Genomic DNA, 21,041 nt, shown 5'->3' with positions numbered 1-21,041 from the left:
TTTACATCTTTCACATACTTGGGCTCATTTGTCGCGTCCCCTGGTTTACTCATTGCATGGTGATGCATATTTACTAATTCTAACATTTCCTCGTTAGTCATTCCCTCCAGGCCCATTAATCACTATAAATTCCCAAACGAGAGGCTGCAGTACATCGTTCCTTCCAACAGACAGCTGACACGTAGTAATTAGGCAGCTGAACATAAAAATAATGAGGCTGAGGCTCCCGCAGATCTCCTTCCCCCTCTCGGCACCTCGGGGGCAGCCTCTCTGCAGCACACACGGCCCCACATGCCACCGCTCGCACGGCGGCTGCACAGGCTGCTCCCCAACACAGATGTGTCTGCTTCCCTCTCTTCACCCCCAAAACCTGCTGTCTGATCCATTGGAGACGTACCTGAGCATTTAGCTTCATGTCTTCTGGCAGTATTTTTCCATACATCACATCAACCTAGACAGTGAATTATTTAATCTCTCTGCCTCCCCTGTTTCCCCATCATGTGGGGACTGATCCAGCTCCTGTTGTTCATCTCTACCTGCTGCTCCAGAAAATCCTTGTGCCAGGTGGTCCTGCCAGTTTGCCTCAGACTCTCTAACTCGGAGCACACTCTTGGAAATAATGCATCTTTTCACAATGGCTTTACACCCTGAAATAAATAACATGATTCAAGCACTGGTTTGACTGCCATGTGCACTGCAGAAATGGTCTGAGAGACCAAAAGGCTCTTTGTGTCCAGTCTAATTTTCCTATATTCTCCCTCCTCTACACAGTTAGGGAGCAGCTCTACGGCTTTTTTTTTTTTTTTTTGGCAAGAATGCTTTGTGGTGATCACTTTTTTTTTTTTTTTTTTTTTTTTTCCTGCAGAAATACCCTGGAAACAGAGTGGCCATGGAGAGAGACACAGTACCATCCACTACAAATTACATTGTCATGTCCGGCATCACTGGCCAAACTGGCCTTAATGGGAGGTAGGAAGAAATTTCTCCTGTAGCTCTTTTTTTCCTCCTGTTCCCTTCTGAAGCAATGTGTTTTGGCTGCATTTGGCTTAAATAGACCCTTGATCTGCTTTGTTTATGGTAATTTCTTTATTCCTGTGAGAGGGAGAGGGAAGGCAGCACCGAACTGATATTGTTCTGGGACTGCAGATGGGCAGATGGTTTGAAAAAATGATTGCAAGATTTCACTTGCACTCTGGGCCTGTCTTTCACATTTGGGTGCAAAGACCAAGTTTTGTCTTCTGTCACGGGGAGCCTAATTTAGATTGCCTAAAACTTGAAATCAGTTTGAAGACAAATCCCCAAGGTCAACGACTCCACAGATTTGGAGGTTAAGGAATTGAGGTTAAGAGCTGACAAACGAGGATGTCAAGGCAAGATTATGGAAATGAGGATCTGTAGCAAATTCTCTCTTGTTTCCCCGTTGTAACCTCCTAATGACATTAGTGCCTGTCTCTGACAGTTCCTCCTCAAAGGGGAACTTACTTGAGTGCTAAAGACGCTTTTATGAGTCCCAGAGACACACATAGGAAAACATGTGGGTAAATCTGCGAAGACTTAGATATGGGACACAGTCCTTAAAAGTCCTGTGTCCACTTAAAAGAAATGACCTGAAATAAGGAAGTGAGCAAAACACAGGTGGTAGGTGGGTCCCTGCCACTGTATCCCCATCCCAGTCCCTGTGCTGAAAGCAAACATCCTTTTTTATCCCCATGCTGCTGAATGCACTCAGTTAAAATTATAATCTTCACATGTCCCGACTGAGCTGGAGCACTTCTGCTGTCCCTTCTCACAGCTTTAAAGCTGCAATTCAGAGAGATTAAAGCCAAGATCATAAAAGAGTACCTATGAACATGGACTGCCCAGCTCAAACCACCCATCTCCCGAGTCCTTGGAGTAAGTTAGCATTCCGTGTAATGCGTTCTTGTTGTTGCTAATACAAGTCACTGCTCAGAGGTTGCTGAACTCGTTTACACCAGGGAGAGCTTCTGGACACCTGGTCCATGGCTGGAAATTTTTGCTGTAAGAATCTCACTCATCTTCACCAAGGAACACTGTGTGAAGGGTGGGCCAGATTTACTTCTGCAGGGTAGTGGTTCTTTGACTAAAACACAAGGCTCACATTTTCCTGCAAGGTTGTGTTTCACCTCTTGAAGCTTGGTTGCTGCAGGTGAGGTTTCCTCCTGTAGTCAGTGTCACACCAGACCTTTCCTCTCTCTTTTTTTCTTGATCTTCCCCACTGTGACTACACAAAGGCCTGACCAAAACAGGTGAATGGATAGGAGGCATTTAATGGAGATGCCTTTACCTCCCCATCAAGCCGATGGACTGAGGCACCGGTCTCACTCCTTCTACGCTTCTTGTCTGTAGGGCTTTTCTACTGATGTTGGTGAAATCAGGCCCATTTCTTTCCTGTCATTAGATGACAGAAAGCAAGGTGAGTGTGCTCCTTTTCTTTAATGTATTAGCCAGTGATGGCTAATGAAAAGCTGAAAGATATTTTTTAACTGTGAAGTGAGTAAGATATAGCCTATATGGGCAGCAAAGTATCCATGTGGATGGAGGCATTAAGTATGGATAAATAATGTACATGGCTGCTTGAGAAGCACCTTATTCACCTGTCTAAAAGACATCCTATTGATCTCAGATGTATGAATTTATGGCCTTGTTGTAGATTTTCTGATGCCTCAGCTCCCTAACATTGAAGCATTTATTCAAAGTAGCTATAGCTTTACAAATAGATTTTTTTTTTTTTTTTTCAGAAATAGAGTTTTTCCATCTGTTTGTTCCATTTTCCCATCTGTTCCTCCAGCCTCATAGTCTTGTTCAACCTGTTTACAAAGATTGCCTTTAAGTGAATATATATATTTTTTTCCCATTCCAGGACGATTGTTTCTTTCACAGTGGTTTGATTTGTTCTTAAACTTCCTCTCTGAACTACTCTGGGCACTTTTTTTGCTAACTCGTTTACCTTTCCAATATGCATTTTAATCCATCAATGTGACTGTACACTTTAAGGCCATGAGGAGTTCTTGTCTGATGCATGGTGATCTTTGAGGCAGGAGTAGACCACGACCTGTGGCTAGATCCCAGTGAGAAACCCAGCATGTCCCATGGATGGCATTATGGTGTCTACGTGGATGCCACAAAGGTGGGTGACACCAGGGAATTTCCAGTAGTGCTGCTTTTGGTCATCAGAATGAGACAGTTTAGGCGTGTTGCTTTTTTGTATGCTAAAATAGGACTCGCTGCTACCAAAAGAAACAGAGTAATAGCCCAACTATTGCTTTTTGCCACAATATGTGCTCTCCACCACAATGCCACTCAGTCATCTGCTCAGGAACATTTTCTGCACTCATCTAGTGTGACCTAGGTGTTGCTCAGTGGCTAGACGTCTTTTTAAAAATAATTACTGGGCAATTAAGAAACACAAGCAGCTTGTAATAAGAAGCAGATAAGTTTAAAGTGAAGAGTAAATTACCAAGAAATAAACTGCCTGTTAACAGTAGAGGCCTCCACTGAAGATGATCAGCACCTCCCAAGGGTTTTCTTCACTGAAGAACCTCTAGTAGCTTCTGAGTAGTTACTAGATAAAGATTAAGGTACCCAAAGCAGTTCCCAGCCTGTGTGAGACCAATCTGGAAAAAATTCTCAGGAATCACCAACCAGTATTTTGTTATAGTTAGATCAGAAGCTGGACTGTATTTGTCTCTGTAGTTGTCCGAGACACACAAGTAAGCACCCTTTGAGAAGCTATCATTTCTGCTACAAAGAGAGCACAAATTTGTGCCTCTCTGGGCCACCGGAAAAATTATCTTTGAATTGTCAAAATAACCCTTTATGCAGAGGAATCGAGAGCTTGGAAGATATCCAAAAATGTGTTAATCTGCACTTTTTAAAATTCTTTTTTTATGTAAGAACGGGGGGAACTAATAATAAGCTTGTAAATCATGTGGTTAAGTTTAAAGAAAAATGCTTTGGGAAAGTTTTCTAGCCTTCTGCAAGACATTTTGTTTTTATTCCTTCTGTCTCCGCAAGACTTTTGCCTTCTACCGTTTGCCAGCAGGAGGAAGACTGGAAAAATTCTACTGGTCCTGTCATCGCAAGGGACAATTGTGGAGTGCTTTTATTGTTACCCTTCTTCTGGTAGAATGAGATCAGACCCTCCATTTAGCTAAAGACAAGGCATCTTCTTTTTCATTCCAGATGCACTAAGCTATTTGTAAACAATAAGGGCTTTTGTCATATTCAACATGAAGTGCAACACTTCATTGCATGTTCGTGAGCCTTTGAAGACTGTTGTGCTTCTACCTTGCAGGTAAAAGGGATCACAGAAAGTCTTAGGGGCAAAGGAGACCACAATTCCTGGTTTCCACGTAGGAGGACTTCCCCAGAAGGACTGTGAGCACTGGCCTTCCAGACTAAATACAACATCTACTTCTTTTACAGGCTTATACTTAACAAGAGCATCTTGCTAAGACATGTGCATGATGGGGGAGAGATGCCTTTGTCAGGTCTTGACGGTAGCTTTATTTTAGGATGGTCTTCTGGCCACTTGGAGCTAAGCAGAAATGATCTATAAATTTACTTCCAAGAGCAACTCTTCGGGCCATGGGATTTTAGGCACAAGAGACCAGTCCTGTGTGTTTGGTAGCAAGCTCAAGGCTTTACCTTCCAGCTCAACAGAGTTTGATAGAAAGTTTATCCATTAGCAACCTGCATTAGTTTGGTTCCCTTTGTTCCCAGAAAACAAAGGCTCTGTGTTCACAGCTAAATCCCCCCCATACAAGTGTTTCCATTAACTAAACAAAAGCCCACTAAATAAGAATGTTTCTCCCTTTGGGTAATGATGCATTCCCCCCTGATCATGGTATGTGCTACTCCCTTAGTTCACTTATTTTGTTACTTTTTACAATTCGGATTCCATACGCCGTTGCTCATGTGTGGTGCCAATGCTGTTGGTGATGAATTCCTTGCAGAGCTGACTTGAGCAATGTCTCTCTGAAGTAATCATTTTCTGTCTCCCCAGCGTTTCACTGAGTACATAGTCTCCAAGACCTTTCACCAAGCATCCATCAGCAATGAGTTCAAGCTAAGCAAGACACTACCCTGTTCCAGAGGCTGAGCAAATCACATGCCTATGTTGTAACTAATTATTTCTATTGGCTGATTGTTTTTTAATGTGTCTGTTTTACAGGTAAACAGATTTATCTTAGGAAGGCAAAGGTAATAATGATGTTGGATTTTATTCATTGCCTTCCTTCAGAGACTGAAAAGCTGAATGCTGAAATAGGCATAATTTATCTGTACAGAGAAGCCACTTGATTTTCATACCCAGGCAGGATTGCTGGAAAATATTGTGAAAGCCTGAAAAAATTGTGGAGCCTCCTAACAGTACTCCATAAATGGATTACATTAGACATGTGGTCTCCCGCCTCCAACTCCTCATGACCTTCCCCATTTAAAATTGAACATTTTCTAATTGGCATACTCCCTGGAGAAGCCGATTTCTAGTGCAAGGAGCCCACCACATATGCCCCACATTCAGACAGCACAAGGACATCAGCTGTATGTGATGTTCAACTCAGCCTTATGATCCTAGGTGCAAATCTGAGCATGGGCATCTTGCAGATTTCTCAGCAACTGCTCTGGCAACCGTGATGCTGTTTGTACTTTGGTTGTATTGCAGAAGCACTCAGAGCTGTCTCGGAGCGCACAACCCATGGATCAAGGAGATCCAAAAAACCAGTGCTTGACCCAAAATGCTTATGACTGGAACGCCACAAAGGTGGATGGAAGCATAGGAGACAGAGAAGCACTGCTCACTGGTACACTTTAGCTGCAACCAGTGGACTGCAGAAATGGGAGCGGACCCTGAAAAGCTCTTTCAGGCTTATAAAATAAGGAAAAGGAAGAATTTCACCAAGTTAAAATTCTTGGAGGGAATGTGTGTGTATGCTGTAAGGTAAAGTCATGGGCAGATAGCCCTGTCTCAGTGATGTCCTCACCTGTGGCACTCTACATTTTTTTGGTAACTTGTTCTTAAAGGAACCTGTGTCTTGAAAACAAAAAGCTATGGCTAGAGATATTCAGGAGTGGCAGTGCCTGCCTTCAATTTACCATGGCCAACCTTGGAGACCTGGACCAGTGAGAGTACCATCAAGCGCTCAACAGTGTCCATATGTAACGGTCCTACATGGGGTCAGAGTTTGGTTCCCCGATTCCTGGAGTTTTCTGCTTCGGAAGGACCCGTCTTCTTTTTCTTTCCACCACTGCAAAAAAAGCTGTTTTCAGTGGAAATTTTACCAGGGCCAGGTTTTCCTGCCTGCCCTCTCTGGTCTGGAAGAAGGAGGAAGACCTTTACCTGCTGTTTGCTGCTGGGCAGGGAGCACCACGAAGGAAACAGGACCCAGCCGCCTGGCGACAGCTTTTTCGGCTGGATTTCGGTTTGCCTGCCGGGCTGGGGTTGCAGCTGGCTGGCCTGATCTCCTTCCCTCCCACTGGCTCTCACTGAGAGCAGAACATGCCTTCTCCTGCTGATTTCTGCTTGCCATATTGATTGCAGCAGGGTATAATGGAGACAAGTCAGGCAGAAAGCCAGCCACCCTTGGGAATGATTAAAGAGCAAGCAGAGAAGGATAGATGTGAAGAAAAACAGGCTGACACTTAGGACGGGGTGGGTTTGGAGCAAATCATGCCCCTTTCTCCACTTCACCCCAGCCCGGTGCCCAGGACAGTGCAGCAGCACCTCTTTTTCAGCTCTGCTCAAAAGAAGCATCGTATTGACCCCCATGTACATAGGGAACAAAATCCCCAGAATGTGTACAATATCCCTATTGTGCATGGATTTGCAGACTGATTATTCAGAGCGTAGCCAAGGAAAGGTAAGGCTATGACCCATTGTTTTCATGCGATCAATTGAATACTGTCATTTGCATTTAAAACGCTCCGAATTCGCACTGTCAATATGCCAAACAGCTGCTCGGGCTTTTCAGCATTCCATGGTGACAATCACACTATCGTACATCATTGGCACCAGGATTTGCAATACTCTCAGTGTCAAAATTTTGTGGTTTTTTTTTTTTTTTTTTAAAAAAAAAAAAAAATCCCCCCCAAAATACCCAAACCTGTGAAAAATCCGCTTTTAAAATGGTGGCGTTCAATGCTGCTAAGCAGGCCTTCACAGATGCCAACATATCAAAATTCATCTCTTTTCTTCCTCTCCTACAATTAAAAGGTACTTAAGAAAGAGGCTGTTCCTGATAGATCCACCTTCTGTTTTCTCCTTTGTATGCGTATTATTCATTAGCAGTCTAATAAGAGTTTCAAAATGCTCTGTGCCTCTGCCAGCAGGGCATATGTATGTAGACATGTGCTTGTGACAGATAAGTACATAAACAGCATATTGGCACCAGAAAGACATCTGTGCCTAGAAAAACGCTTGTGATATGTACATAAATGACATTTTAGCTCTAGTCAAGTCCTTGTGGCTTTGAGAGGAATATGTGACTGTACGCTTCTCTGTGAATACTGAAAAGGTGCATCTTAGAAAGGAGAGTATTTTAGAGGTTTATGGAGAGCCGGAGGAAGAGCTGGGATGCAGGAAGCCGCCCCGTGCGAACAGCCGGGGTTGCAGCCCCGGCTTTGCCAGGTTGCGGCAGACGGCGGCAGAGCCTTGCCAGGGGGATGGTGGGCGGTTGCCGCCGGCAGTGCCGGGAGCACGGCCCCCTCGGGGGGGAAGCACCCGGCACCCCCGAAATCTGATTCGATACGTCCGTATGGGGTCTGCCGTGCGGGGCGACGCGGGGCTGGCAAAGGCGATGCAGCTCCTGGCTGGGAAGGGAATAAAAGCTTGGCCCAAAGACAGAGAAGTCAGGGGGTGATCCAGGGTCTGGAGGCATGGGGAGCGCTCCCTGCGGCACTTTCTGCTACCTACATTTAATTATCTGGCTGACAAATCTGAATGCAATCCCTTCAACACAACTGTTTCCTGCAGCAGAAAAGGGACATTGTTGTCCGCTACAGGAGGGTACCGTGCATCCTATCTTCTAGGATTCCTCCTCGATTGCACAACGGGACGCTTTGTAGGTCTACTCGCACTGCTTGGCTTAGGGTCATAATGCCTCAGTTTACCCATTCCTGGTGACAGTTGCCTGCCTTATAGCCTTAATCTGTGCTGAAGATGTTGTAGCCAGGAGGCTAGAGTTGAGAGATCCCAGGAAAGCCTGGAGAATATTTGTATCTAGTCTTAGGTAAGAGAGAGAGAAGATGCAAAATTGGAGGCGCTTTAGTATTCACCATGCATGCACAGCACTAAATGTGGACTTAGATCTCTGGTTTTAGGGCTTGGAGTCAGACTCATAGAGATATTTGAGCCCTGGGCTCCCATGGGAGCACTTATGTCCTGGTAAAATCACCCCAAGTGGGGAATGTAAACTCAAGGACTGGGTTCAAGCATGTCTTTCCTGAGCTTGCTTCAGGAGTCATGGGTGCCCCAGCACTCTCCATTCCACAGCTTCTGCAATTACAAATCCTCTGTAGATTTCTTTTGATCCAGTAAAGAAAATCCTAAAAGAAAATGAGTGTCTAGAGTTGCCATTGCCTCTAGGTCTATTAGGACTCACCTGGGTTGGATCATGCAATGGCAGCTACACCTGTGTGAAAGGCCTCTGGGCTGTGGCCTTGACATGCACATTGGGGTGGTCACTGCTGTTCACCAGCTTACCCATGGTGAAAATGGCATCACTTGGGTCTGACATGAGGAAAGAAGCAGCAAAATATTCGGTGATGTAAATCAGGATGGGTCTTTGGACTTCACTGGAGCCTGTCGGTTGACGTGACCTGAGCATGAGGTTCTCCAGGTGGGTGGGGGTCTCACACCTCCAACGTGGTGGATGGAATCACAGTGGTGGATGAGCTGTTACTTGCCTGAAAAAAAGTGTTTGGGGGGAAAATTGTCTCCAGTCATTCTCATTTTGCATGTGATTTTTCCTACATATGTTTCTAATCATTAAGAAATTCTGTAGCTTAAATAATGCTCTGAAAGTACGGTAACTGTTGGACTACATTCTGTTGTAACCTTATTGAATTTCACTTCTCTGGAAAAAATAATGGGATACTATATCTTGAAAAACAAATGGTAATTGCATTTTTAACAGAATGTTTCTCTTTGTGTTTCAAAACCTTCTGCACACAGTTAGACATCTAGCCAGGGAAGAAGGTACAAAGCATATGGGCCAATTTCTGTCTGTTGGCTGTTCAAGATGCCTTAATATTCAAGCAGTGATGTGTGCGTGTCCATGCAATATGGCACAATTTATCTACACGGTATCCACAAGCTCAGGTGAGGTGGTCCAAAAGTTGTGTACTGGGGTCAGAAGAGATACTCAAGGAGGGACTGGGGAAGGTGGGTTTATATCCTGCACCTTGTTAGATGTGTGGGTGTAGATCCTTGTATTAATTCACAGTTTGGCCATTTAGACTGCAGAAGACAGATGTTCCTGTGTTCATGGTGCTGGCCAGAGGCACAGGTTCGTCTTCAAGGTGACCAGGATCTTACAGCTAAGGGTCTCATTGACACTGCAAAAATAGGAGTTGGCCAACACCTTTGCAGTGCCCATGTGCCGCAGTGATATGACTTCCTCAGTGCTTTGGGGATTTGCACATCACCACATGCTGAAAACTGATTTGATTAGAGCCTGGGACCCAAAATAGCATCATTGCAACGCAATTTGGTAACATGCTGTTGTTATTGTCTACCAAGGTTAGGAGAGCCCTGGTAATACTGGATTGCTCTTCCCTAATTTTTAGTAAATCTGGCATGTTAAGAACTTTGTGAAGAGATGCATTTGGACATGTGAAGCTTCAAGGCAAAGTAATAGGCTTGAGGTTTCTGACTGACAAGACACATGTGAGTACATGCAAAATGTGCTCCTCCTGCTAAAAATAACATTTCTCCTGTCAACCACGATGCATCCACCCCCACAACACCACCCAGAAGAACACATTAACACCTTGGCTTTGCACGTAGCCCGATTCACAGCAGCCACAAGTGGTAGAGGGAGCTGCACTCTGTGTGCATGCTGACAAATCATATGGCATAGCGAAGAACAGGGGAGTGAAACTGGGCTAGCAGAAGTTGACGCCTTATCATCACAGTCCCTTTGAGCATGCTGTAGGCTGACACCTCCACCAACCGAGTCATCTCCCCGATGCCAGGATGAAGAGCACGAGCCCACTATCCTGATTTAGCCTCTGGTAAGCGAGGCGAGGCTTGCCACACCAGGAAGGCTGGAATAGGTCCCTTGATACAAATGGGTACAGGAGCATCACAGATGCGCCAGCATGGGGACAAGCAAAGCATGTCCAACCACTGCTGCTCACAGCTGTGCTACGGTAACATATAAAATATACTTTACTGACCAGTGATGTGAGAAGTTCCTCCCATTACTGCTCCCCACTTGGTGTCTAATACCATCCAGAAACTTGTAAATAGTATTTCAGACCAAGAAGTGTTGGGTTGCAGGTAGGTATTACCTTTAAAAAAGATTTCTGCAATAACTAAGGTGCAAGTCTGTCATACAGCCTGTACTTGTGCTTCTGCTGTCACTGCAATCACCGAGGTAATGAAAGACATGGACAGCAAAGCTTTTGCAGGTAGTAAAAGACTAGAAAATACTGACCTTTTTTCCCAAGTATTATTTCCTATGAAAATGTGTTTGTGTTTTTTTTTTTTTTTCCTGAAAAATTAAAGCTTTCTGAAAAATGTTGAAGGCAATACAAATTTACCATTCTTCTAAAATTCTCACCATGACTTCTAGCAAATTAGTTTGTAAAATTGTTTTGGACAGTTTTGTTTCAGTATAAATTTAGATTGTTTACAAACAATCTAAAAAAAAAAAAAAAAAAAAAAAAGTCTGGAAATAAGTTGTACCTAAAATATTGGCAGGTGACCTGAAGTTGATTCACTGTCACAGAGGTAAGTGTTGGTCCACTGCAGCCTTCCCCCAGGACAGTGTGAACCTTTATTCAAAGGAGATTTTTGGAAAACCCAGGAGATTTAAATGCCTAAGTTCCAATCTTTCCTTTAGCTGGCAAGCGCATGAGCCTATGTTCTCATTCTCAAAATTAAGCTCCTTTAACTCTTGTTTAAGTGGCTGGGAAGAGCCCTGGGCTCTCGCAGTGCTTCTCTTATCCAACCTTCACTTGGTGACTCTAGGAAAGCCGGGCAGGATTTGGTGAGTGCTGAAGGCATCTAGCCCTTTGCAGGTGGTGCTTAAAACTTAACAGGATCAGCCCCTTAGCGACTTGTATGATGCCCATCACCTCAGATGCCTTACCATTTTTTAAATTATGCGATGCCCACCATATGTAATTGGCCAAATAAACTGCTTTCACCTAACCTCAAATGTTTGTAATGCTTATGATCCCAGCTAAGTGTATGTATGAAGGAGCTCCTTGTTAAGGGGAAAAGGGAGGGACATCCTTCCATAAGAAAATTAGGGAGTTGCTAGAGATGCAAAGCTAAAGGTTCACAAGATTTTTTTTATTTGGCCAAAAGTTTTGAGTTTTGGGGGTTGCTTTTGGAGATATCGGTGTTTAAGCTTAGTTATTCAACAGGTGGCCTGGCAGTAGCTGTACATGAGAAAGCAGCTCGCCCATGGCAAGTCCTGTCCTCAGAAAGCTATCAGCATCTTAGCTGGTTTTATTTTCTTTCCAGTCCCTTCTTACTCCTGTTTTAGCAAACGTAACACCAGCATCAAGTCCCTTCCTGGGTTGAAAATCTGTGAGTTCATCAGTCAAGATGGAGCTTCAGTTTTGGCCTGAATTGGTTTCTCTCTTGGAAAAGCTGAATGGTCAGATGCTCTTGGTGATTCTGGTCATCTTTCTTTTGATTATTGACCTTGTGAAAAAGAGGTGACCCAGGAATTTCCCTCCAGGGCCACAGCTCTTTCCTCTCCTGGGAACCTTTGTGGACTTTAAGCAGCCCCCCCATCTAGCGCTGCAGAAGGTAAGAGCTCCATGAACCCTTTTCCTACTAACAATATTTTACCTCTTCAGTCACCTTTGTCACCAAACCTGCAAAGCAAGGGCAGCCTCTAAAGAACTAGCTATATAACAACCACATATGATAGACGCCCCTTCTTGGGTTTATCTCTTACTATCACCTCCTTTTCCATGGGAGTGGGAAGGTCCAACGGGAAAGAAACTCATAATGAAGGAAGACCTACACGTTCCTCCTCTTTCTTCTCATCTGACCATGACCATTTTCTGCTGGAGCCCAGGAAAGCTTTGGAGGGGCTTGGCCAGACTGGGGGATGGATGGTAAGTGCTGTGTGAGAAATTAACTGTTCAGACTGTGAAGATCACCTCTGGAAATTGTCTTGTCTTTGTCTTTGCTCAGAGGTCAATGACTTTACCCATTACATCTGAAAGAAACATTTAAGACCGTGAGTGAGCCATTCCTGTGGCTGCTTCTGTGTCACAAAAAGAGGCAATGATTGCTCTGGAAAGGTGTCCAGAGATTTGGCTCCCTCCAAAGCCAACGAAAGTGAGATATTTCATACATACTGAGTATGTTTCTCTGAAAAACTGGAAGGAATATCTCTGACTTGTTGGTTGCAAGTATCTTTTCTGGCGACTATTTATCTCTTGCTTTTACTTAGCATGCTGATGCCAATCTATCTACCCTGGGTTTTTACAGGCCACTAGCACGGGTGTCCCCTAGGGAAAGTCCTGGGGAAGGCTGAGGCAGTGTGCTCAGGATATTTTGTCGATACACGCATTTATTATCAATAAAATTAATTGCATTCATTTACATGCACACAATGACTGAGACACCCATTTGGCCCCAGACTGGTTTCACAAGTGACCACGGCATTTCAGGATGACTATATGTGTCCTTTTATGTAGACTCATGCTAAGAAGAGGATGACTTGAGCTCCATGGCAGAGTGGGGCCTGAGAGATTATATGATCATCCTTTGCTGTTATGCATCAGAGTTCAATGCTGGACAGGAGACACTAATACTAGCAAAGTCCATGCAGGGAAGATGGCTATAATTTGGCTATAAATGCATTCAGGGTTAAAATTAGGAGTAGGTTTCTAGCCATCAGCAGTTGGAACCACTTTCTAAATGGGATAACTGGAGCAAGAAGCCACACTACTTTAGACACAAAGCTGATGAAAAGGATTATTTGTTGTGCTTTTTCGTCTATAGCAAGAGCCTGGGTGTGGTGATCCAGGTGGTGCCTTCACCTCTTGTACCCTTCCTGTGAAGAGGTATGGAACAGGTGCCCACCAGTTACAAAGCAAGGAATGTCCTTGATACAAGTCAAATTGATGCGACTGCCTGGTGAATCCTAGGTCATACCTGCTAACAAATATAAGCAAACCATCTCTCCCACACTACAGCTCTCTAGCATTTTTTATGCTGTTTCCAGCCTTTGTGGAATAGTTTAGACTGTATGGGACCTGTGGGCTTGACTTTGGATTTTTCTTAAGTCCCTTTGCTCCAAGCAGGACTAAATTCAAAGTTAGATGCCATTGCTCGAAGTCTTGTCCAGGTGAGTTTTGAAAATCTCCACCTTCTTGCCCTCAAAGGGTGATGAATTCTCTTTCAGCTTACTGATCAGTACAGGAACATCTTCAGTGTGCAGTTTAAAAGTCTGACTTTTGTAGTAGTCAATGGATACCAGATGGTGAGAGAGGCTCTTGCCCACCAGGCTGAAATATTTGCAGATAGACCAAATATTCCCCTCCTCCAAGACATATTTAGAGGCTTTGGTAAGCACAGCTACCAGGATTTTCGTACAAATTTTTCATCTATTTGCAATGATAACAACTACAGTGAAAGAAAGAGGTTGAATTCAACTCTTGCTAACTGCACCTATAAAATCTTGCACAAAGGAAGGCAAGAACAGAATTCAGTCTAATAATCTCACAGGTGTACCTTTTAATCTTTCAGGGATTTAGGAATGATGATAGGATTAAAGTCAGGCCTTGATGAAAGAGAAGAAATAAATGCAAGCTGCCTAGCAATCAATATACTTGAAGAGTTTTCCCCCTTGGTTTTAATTTTTCCTTTACTTTTTCTCCCCTGGTTGCATATAGTTCCAGAGACGGGGTATGGTGCTCTTGCCTGCAGCTCTGCCAACAGCGTGATAGTACTTATAGTATTTTGGCTTACACCTTTTTTTTCCCACGCAAAGTGACAAAGTAGCAGATTAAAGCAAATCCATAAAGCTAGATCTTTAGCACAAGCCAATTACTCTTGAATTTTTATTCCCAGGCAAAGCTATAGGTTTTCCATGTCTGTGGGGTGTGTTTGCTTTGGTTTGGGGTTTTTGTTCAAGATGAATGGCCATTTATGAAGCCTATCATTCATATGTGACTCAGAGAGAGGTTGGTTCTCTTGTTTTTTCTACCTACAGGGCTCATATCATCAAGTGGTCAAATAGGGAGGCAACAGAGGAAGTTTGTTCCAGCAACACTGAAAACCATGGCTGTAAGCTTTGAGGAAAAAGTGTGAGAGCCGCTACCTTGTGGAGATGACTGAGGAGAAACGTGGGTTGTTAAGGTACAGAACCATGCCCAAAGCTTCCAGCTAAATGAATGATGAGAAGTAAAACTTCTACTCCAATGCAGCTCCTAACATGCAAAACATTTCTTCAGTACTTCATATCTCTATCTTACACTTCCAGACTGCACCTTTTAGCATTTATTTTAGACTTCAGGCCTACTATTTTAGCTCTTCCTTATTAATATTAAGTAAATATATACTAGGTGTTTATTAAAACTTGTATGTTTATATGGCTAAGTCCCTCCTGTGTTCTGTGAAGGCATAAATGCAGCTCTCCTGCTATCAGGCATGTACGTTCAGAGGCTTAGTTAACCTCTGCTTGTCCTTGGTTTTGCAAAGTATTTTAAAACTTGTTTAGTCAGGCTTTCCTTTTGTATCATGCACAGATGAAGCGTGTGCCTTGCTCTTTTATGGTCCAGCTTTTAAGAACTGCCAGAGGGATATTAGTAAGAATAATTTGTATGTTGGTACATGGGTGATGTTGCGCTTCAGCTTTAAATAGAAGCAGATGGGGTTTAGCTAATTCTATGGAGCTATATATAGTAAACAAGAAAGATCTAAACAGGAATTGTGAAATTATATACTGAACTTGCTCCATTTTAATTGCTGTTGCACTGAACAGGCCAAATACTTCATGTTGCCAATTGATTATAGTCCTTTATAGTCCTAATCAATAAACTAATTAAGCTGCTGGTTTGGGCCTTTCTTCCCATTAGTAATGACAAATAGTGATCATGTCCATCACTCTAATATCTGAGCACCAGCCCAGTTTAATTACTTTCTTGAAGAGTGGAGAGATCAGCAGTCCTGTGCAGAGTGCCTTGCATTTCAAAGTGATGCTCCCCAGCATCACTATGCACCGACAGCAGCTCAGGGATATATCAGTATATATCATATATATATCAGTTACTGATATAAGTCTCTCATATCATGGCCAGTATCAATCCAGGCTGCCTAAATGTGCCCTAGGAGGTGATGGTCTCTGCTCAATAGCTCTCCCAAGGAATGCAGATGCAACAAATGTCACACACTTTGCTTTCATAGGAGCTGATGTGCATCATGTCTGTGGGCCATATGAGCTATCGCTGGATTTTACAGGTGGGTGCAGAGACTTGCAATCCTCTCCCTTTCTCCTCTCTCTTCCATCTCAATTTCTTTGTGGTGGACAGTTAAAGGCCAGTGCAATGGCATTTTTGCAGTGTGATTGGCCCTGAGCTCCCTACCCTGGGCTAAGCTTTGAGTGACCCTCTTCTGGTGTTTAAAATTGGCACCAAAAACATGCTGAAGCATGCAAACCCGACAACCATAGCATGGCATGCTCCTGGTTGTTTTCCCTGGAAAATGGTTCAAACTCTGCTACGGCAGTTCTGTGCTAACGTTGATGTGTGCCAGCAGCCTGGGCTGGAGACAGGAGGGGATGTCCTCAGAGAAAGGATGTCGTGGCACACATTGCCCAACCTCCAGCGGGATGCTGGGGGTGGTGGAGACCCCAGGAAACGGGATGAAGCCTTAGCATCACCATTTGTGAAAAGTAGGTGAGGTCTCAGGCCAATTTCACAACTGGTAGAGAATGTGGTTTTGACTGAGATTTTAAAGTAAAAAAAGAAATCTGTCTTTCATTCTGTTTCCTCCAGGACAACCATTTGACCCTCATTACAAAATTAACAGTGCTGTTTCGAACATCATCTGTTCCATAACTTTTGGGAACCGCTTCAACTACCATGACAACCGTTTCCAGGAATTACTGCGCTCGCTGGCTGAAATGCTGCTGCTCATCGGAAGTTTCTGGAGCCAGGTAAAGCCAGTTGGATGCTTTTCTAGCTTCAGCTGCATGAAAGTGCTCAGAAACCAGAGTTTCTAAGGCACTGTCATAATCTGGTTTTCCCTGTAGAAAAAGAGTCATAAGGGAAATGGCCATGAGTATTGTTTTACGTTAGACTGGGTTTATACACAAAATCCAACAGGAAAGCAAGGAAGCAATTTAAAATTATTATGGCACACAGAAAAGAACACTACAGGATTGTAAAACACTTTTAGGCCTGACATAACCAAAGAACAATGGAAAAACCTTCAAAATATCTATGTTTCTACAAAAAGAAGAGCCAATTAGTAGCACTCGCTGTGAAAATTCCCATCAGACAAAACTGAGAGCCCAGGTTCATAACCAAAATAGGTGGATGTGGGGACATAGCTTCTGCATGGCCCCACACCATGGGGCAGGTCTGATCTATGTCCCTGCCACAGACCCCAGCACTAAGGGGCTTCTCTGCATCCACACTGATTTCTGACTTCAGTGGCCATCTCACATTAGGCAATGGATTTGGTCACCTAATGTTAGAGAACTTCATCAGCAGAAAACTTCTGGCCAATTCTTATCTTGTTTGTACTTGTTTACCTTTTTAACCAAATTGACCTTTGTAACAAAACTGGTATTTTTTCCTGGTAGCAAGCAGAGCTAATAAATTGTGCTATCATCTCAACTATGATACCTGGTCTTTTTTAACTCAAGAAATGTCCAGTTGCTCTGTTTCATTTCTTACCAGCTGTATAATGCTTTTCCTTTGGTTATGAGATGGCCGCCAGGACCCTTTAGGAAAATCTTCAAGCACTGGTAGAAACTTCAATATTTTGTGAAAGTAGTGATCGTGAAGCACGAGGAAGATTTGGACCAGCCTGAGGCAGGAGATTATATCGATTGTTACCTGAAGGAAATAGAAAAGGTAAGAGGGAAATGCATAAAGCCACCTAAACCTTAACCCATAAAATGAGCAAACAAGACTCAAGGCTGTTTTGTCAAAGGAAGTCATGCCTCCCGCGTTGCCTTCTCCTCCCTACCTCTTCCTCAGCAAACTTTTTAGCAACAGCAGGAGTCTGATTACTCTGAAAACACACAGATTTTTTTTTTTTTCATTTGAAAGTATTTACACTTTGTCTTCTTCCATTTTTCATTCTGTCACATGGCGTAGGAGGACTCTCAGGGAATGTGTTCACGTTTCTATGAGATCTTGCAGGCCTGTGTTTGCTGTTGTGAAACTTCACATTTAAAAACGGTACCTGCCTTCAGTAGCCACTCTACAGCAGACAGGGTGTCTTTCAAAACAGTCTGTGGGGCTTGAAATTCAATGAAAGTAAGGGGTAGAAATTTCCAGGTCCAGGGGTGGTGGATAATAAACTAGCAGCAGGACTTCAGTTATGTACAGGTGGTTTTGGATTAGATTTTTGAAAGCATCCCCTCCTTAATAAGAGGTTTCATTGCCATGGCTTTTCCCCAAGTTTTAGGGTGACACCAACTCATATTTCCATGAGGAAAACCTGCTGTGCTCCAGCCTGGACCTCTTCTTAACCAGGACTGAGACAATGGCAACTACCATCTGCTGGGCTCTGCTCTACGTGGCCACGTACCCCCACATTCAGGGTAGGGCCACTGATGGGTCCTTCGCTTAGTCCAAACCTAGATAAATGAAACTCAGAAAACAGAGTTATTTCCAGCTCTACCACATGTTGGATATGCCTGTGCCTTGGGTTTTTTATTGGGAACCTTTTGAAGACAGATTTTTTTTTTTTTTTCCATAGAGAAAATGCAGCTCGAGATCAACACGGTGATTGGCCAGTCCCACCAGCCCCTGATGGCTGAGAAGGAGAACGTACCGTACACCAGCACAGTGCTGAGCGAGGTCCTGCGGATGGGCAGCGTTGTGCCACTGGAGGTGCCCAGGATGTCCACCAGCACCACCACCCTGGCTGCCTTCCACTTCCCCAAAGTACGTGGAGACCACCAGCCTTGCCCTCATCCCATCAAAGCAGGGCCTTCATCTCCCAAGTCACGAAGGGGAAGCAACCAGCAAGATCTTATGGAGATATGACAGTTATATAAGGAGTACAAGCCTTCCTGATGGATGCTGCAAGGCTGTTATGGGTCTCGCCTCCTTATGGAGGGGAATTGTGAGATCCTATGGTGGTGTTCATAGCTTTCAGTTTTAAAAGGTTTATCTCTTAAATTTTCTAAAAGATACCCTCCACACATTATGGGAATAGAGGGCCAAGAAACACAGGAAAGCAAACAGTCTGGGTTTGTTAATTCCACAAAGTATGAAAAATCATCTATTAAAAGCAGCACTTGATAAAAGCCAGGCAATAGATATTGATGTGTACACACTGTTCTGCAATTATGAAAGCAAATATGAGATTTAGCTATAACTAGTCTCTTCCATGTTTACGACCGGTTGCATCAAGGAAAATTAAAAATAAGAATCTGGGCTTTTTGCTTCACACTGATGAGAATATTTTTCTTTTTCTGATGAAGGATGTGGAGATAAACCGGATGAGGTTTTAAAAAAAAAAAGCACAATAAAGTGGATCAACTTAAAATTATTTAGTTAAATTGCTTCAAATTCCTATGTGAACACAGTGTTACCAATTTAAAGTTGGTTTATATTAACATCACCAGTGACAGCAGCACAAGGTACAGATCAACACTATGGTGATATATAGAGGCGCACAGAAGTGAACAATCCTGTAGGCTTTCACCCTCATTTAATTACGTAGCTTAGGAAAAAAACATTTTGCCCTTAAAAAAAAACGTAGTTTACATTGTGTGTGGAACAGAGCTAATAATAAACTAGTCTGACAGCACATCGGCTCTTCTCTGTTGCGGAATCACCCGTTTTCTCCACCTCTTGCAGGGCATCACCCTGATGACCAGCCTGACTTCGATAATGTTCGATAAAAACGTGTGGGAGACTTCAGACACCTTTAATCCTGAACATTTCCTGGAAAACGGCCAGTACAGGAGGCGGGAGGCTTTTCTGCCCTTCTCTGCAGGTACAGTGATGGCTGAGGAGATGTTTTTTCCTTCTGCAATGTTGTTTTTTTTTTTTTTTTTTTTTTTTCCCCTCAAGACACTCCCCTCCAGAGTAGGGTGTAGCTTGTCCGGCTTTCAGCTCATCCCCACACTGAAAATCCCAGTAAGAGTTAATACTGACTGCTCGGAGCAGGGGGGAAATCAATTTATCACAGAATGAAAAAAATAATGCTTCTTCCTCTTGCACAAGCTGCATAAATGTTGGTTTGGTTTGTTTATTTTTTTTTTTTTTTTTTCTTTTGCTGAGTTTCCCCTCTTCCTCTATCTGAACAGCCGTTGCAGTTTGCTCAGCAGTAAACTTCTGGGGAAGGTTTCTGGAAAATGTGTGGGTGAACATTGCCACCTAACCTTTCGAGGAAGAAAAGCTCCTGCAGCCTGTGCAAGGCAGCGCGTGCGAGAGGAGGCTGAGAGGTGGTGGAAGCTCACTCGGGACTCGGTGGGGTTATTTTTTTTGCTCCTTTTCCAGACAAGCGGGCTTGCCCCCGGGAGCAGATCGCTGGGACTGAGCTCTTCATCTTCTTCACAGCCCCCCTGCAGAAGTTCACCTTCCAGGCACTGGTGGCTGCCACGCTGACCCTCGCCTTCATGCTCAGCCTCACACGCTGCCCCAAGACCTTGCAGACCTGCGCGCTGCCTCACAACTGAGGCCGACGTGGGGCCACCCCACACCCCCCCACTTCGGCCCTCTGCAAGCTGGAAGTGTCCCTTCTCCCATCCGACCCATAGATTCGGGGCTGAAATGATGGGCCACAGATGTCACCAATGTGAGAGTGGCAGTGGGAAGGGCAGGAGGGCCACATCCTGCACACTGCAGCGAGGGCAACCCTCTCAGCTCTTCCCTTCACCTCCTGCCTCCTCCCCTCTCTCAGTTTGACAAAATGTATGAATTTAAAAGCCTTAATACTTAATTTCCACTGTTAGCAAGTCCCAGGAAGGTTTCTGCCAGCTGCAAAAATATGGACACAGTTGAATCCGTGTCGGCTCCTCCATAGGAGTTATGTCCACCACGCAGACACCATTTAGCAACCCCTAAATGCCAATGTTGCAGCACTCTGTATGACCATGGGCTGCATTTTCTGTGGTGTCCCTGGTCAGTGGAGGCAGCTGGCCATGAATGCACGAGCTCTGAGTTCATGCCTCAGCACCAATTTGGACTTCCAAGTGGCCACAGTCAATCCTGAGCTACAAGTGGGCTTGGGCTCGGTGTGGTGTGTGCTCCTTGCATCATCACGTTGCAGCTTTGTGATGGAAATATCTAAGCAGAGATCTTTGCAGCAGCAGCAGCAGCGTGCATTTTTTTTTATCTCAGAGGTATGTGTAAATTTTAATTAGGATGCTACAGAGTGGTAGAAGCAGCTTCTACCAAAGGCCAACCCAAGTGGGATGGCACAAGGAGCTGTGCTTCCAGCAAGTCTTAAATGGCTGTAGAAATACAGTATTACAATTGTATGAGCAGGAAAGGTTTATCCACAAAGGTTTGTGCTAGTAAAATACAAAACGGGAAAGAAAAGTTGCAAAAAAATAATTGCATGGGATTACTCAGGAGCAGTTTAACCAAAGCCCAAGAGAATGAGAAGCAGCAGAGAGTGTCGGAAGGGTTGT

The 21,041-nt window shown here is 44.0% G+C and overlaps 1 protein-coding gene across 1 annotated transcript; it reads left to right on the top strand.

The window, feature by feature from the left end:
* The first annotated feature begins 11,800 nt into the window (after nucleotides 1-11,800).
* LOC104369422 (cytochrome P450 2J2) lies at nucleotides 11,801-20,498 on the top strand. Its single transcript, XM_042784888.1, is given in 11 exon segments — nucleotides 11,801-12,007; nucleotides 13,620-13,782; nucleotides 14,430-14,523; nucleotides 14,525-14,562; nucleotides 15,548-15,550; nucleotides 16,213-16,373; nucleotides 17,122-17,298; nucleotides 17,852-17,993; nucleotides 18,152-18,339; nucleotides 19,261-19,404; nucleotides 19,911-20,498. Coding segments are annotated over 11 exon segments (1,491 nt in total). The 3' UTR covers nucleotides 20,085-20,498.
* The last annotated feature ends 543 nt before the right edge of the window (nucleotides 20,499-21,041 follow it).

Source organism: Tyto alba, unplaced genomic scaffold (assembly GCF_018691265.1).
Source record: "Tyto alba isolate M040663 unplaced genomic scaffold, T.alba_DEE_v4.0 Super-Scaffold_1000006, whole genome shotgun sequence".
Taxonomy (NCBI): Eukaryota; Metazoa; Chordata; class Aves; order Strigiformes; family Tytonidae; genus Tyto; species Tyto alba.
Note: the sequence above shows the minus strand (reverse complement) of the source record. Positions and strands in the feature narration are given on the sequence as shown.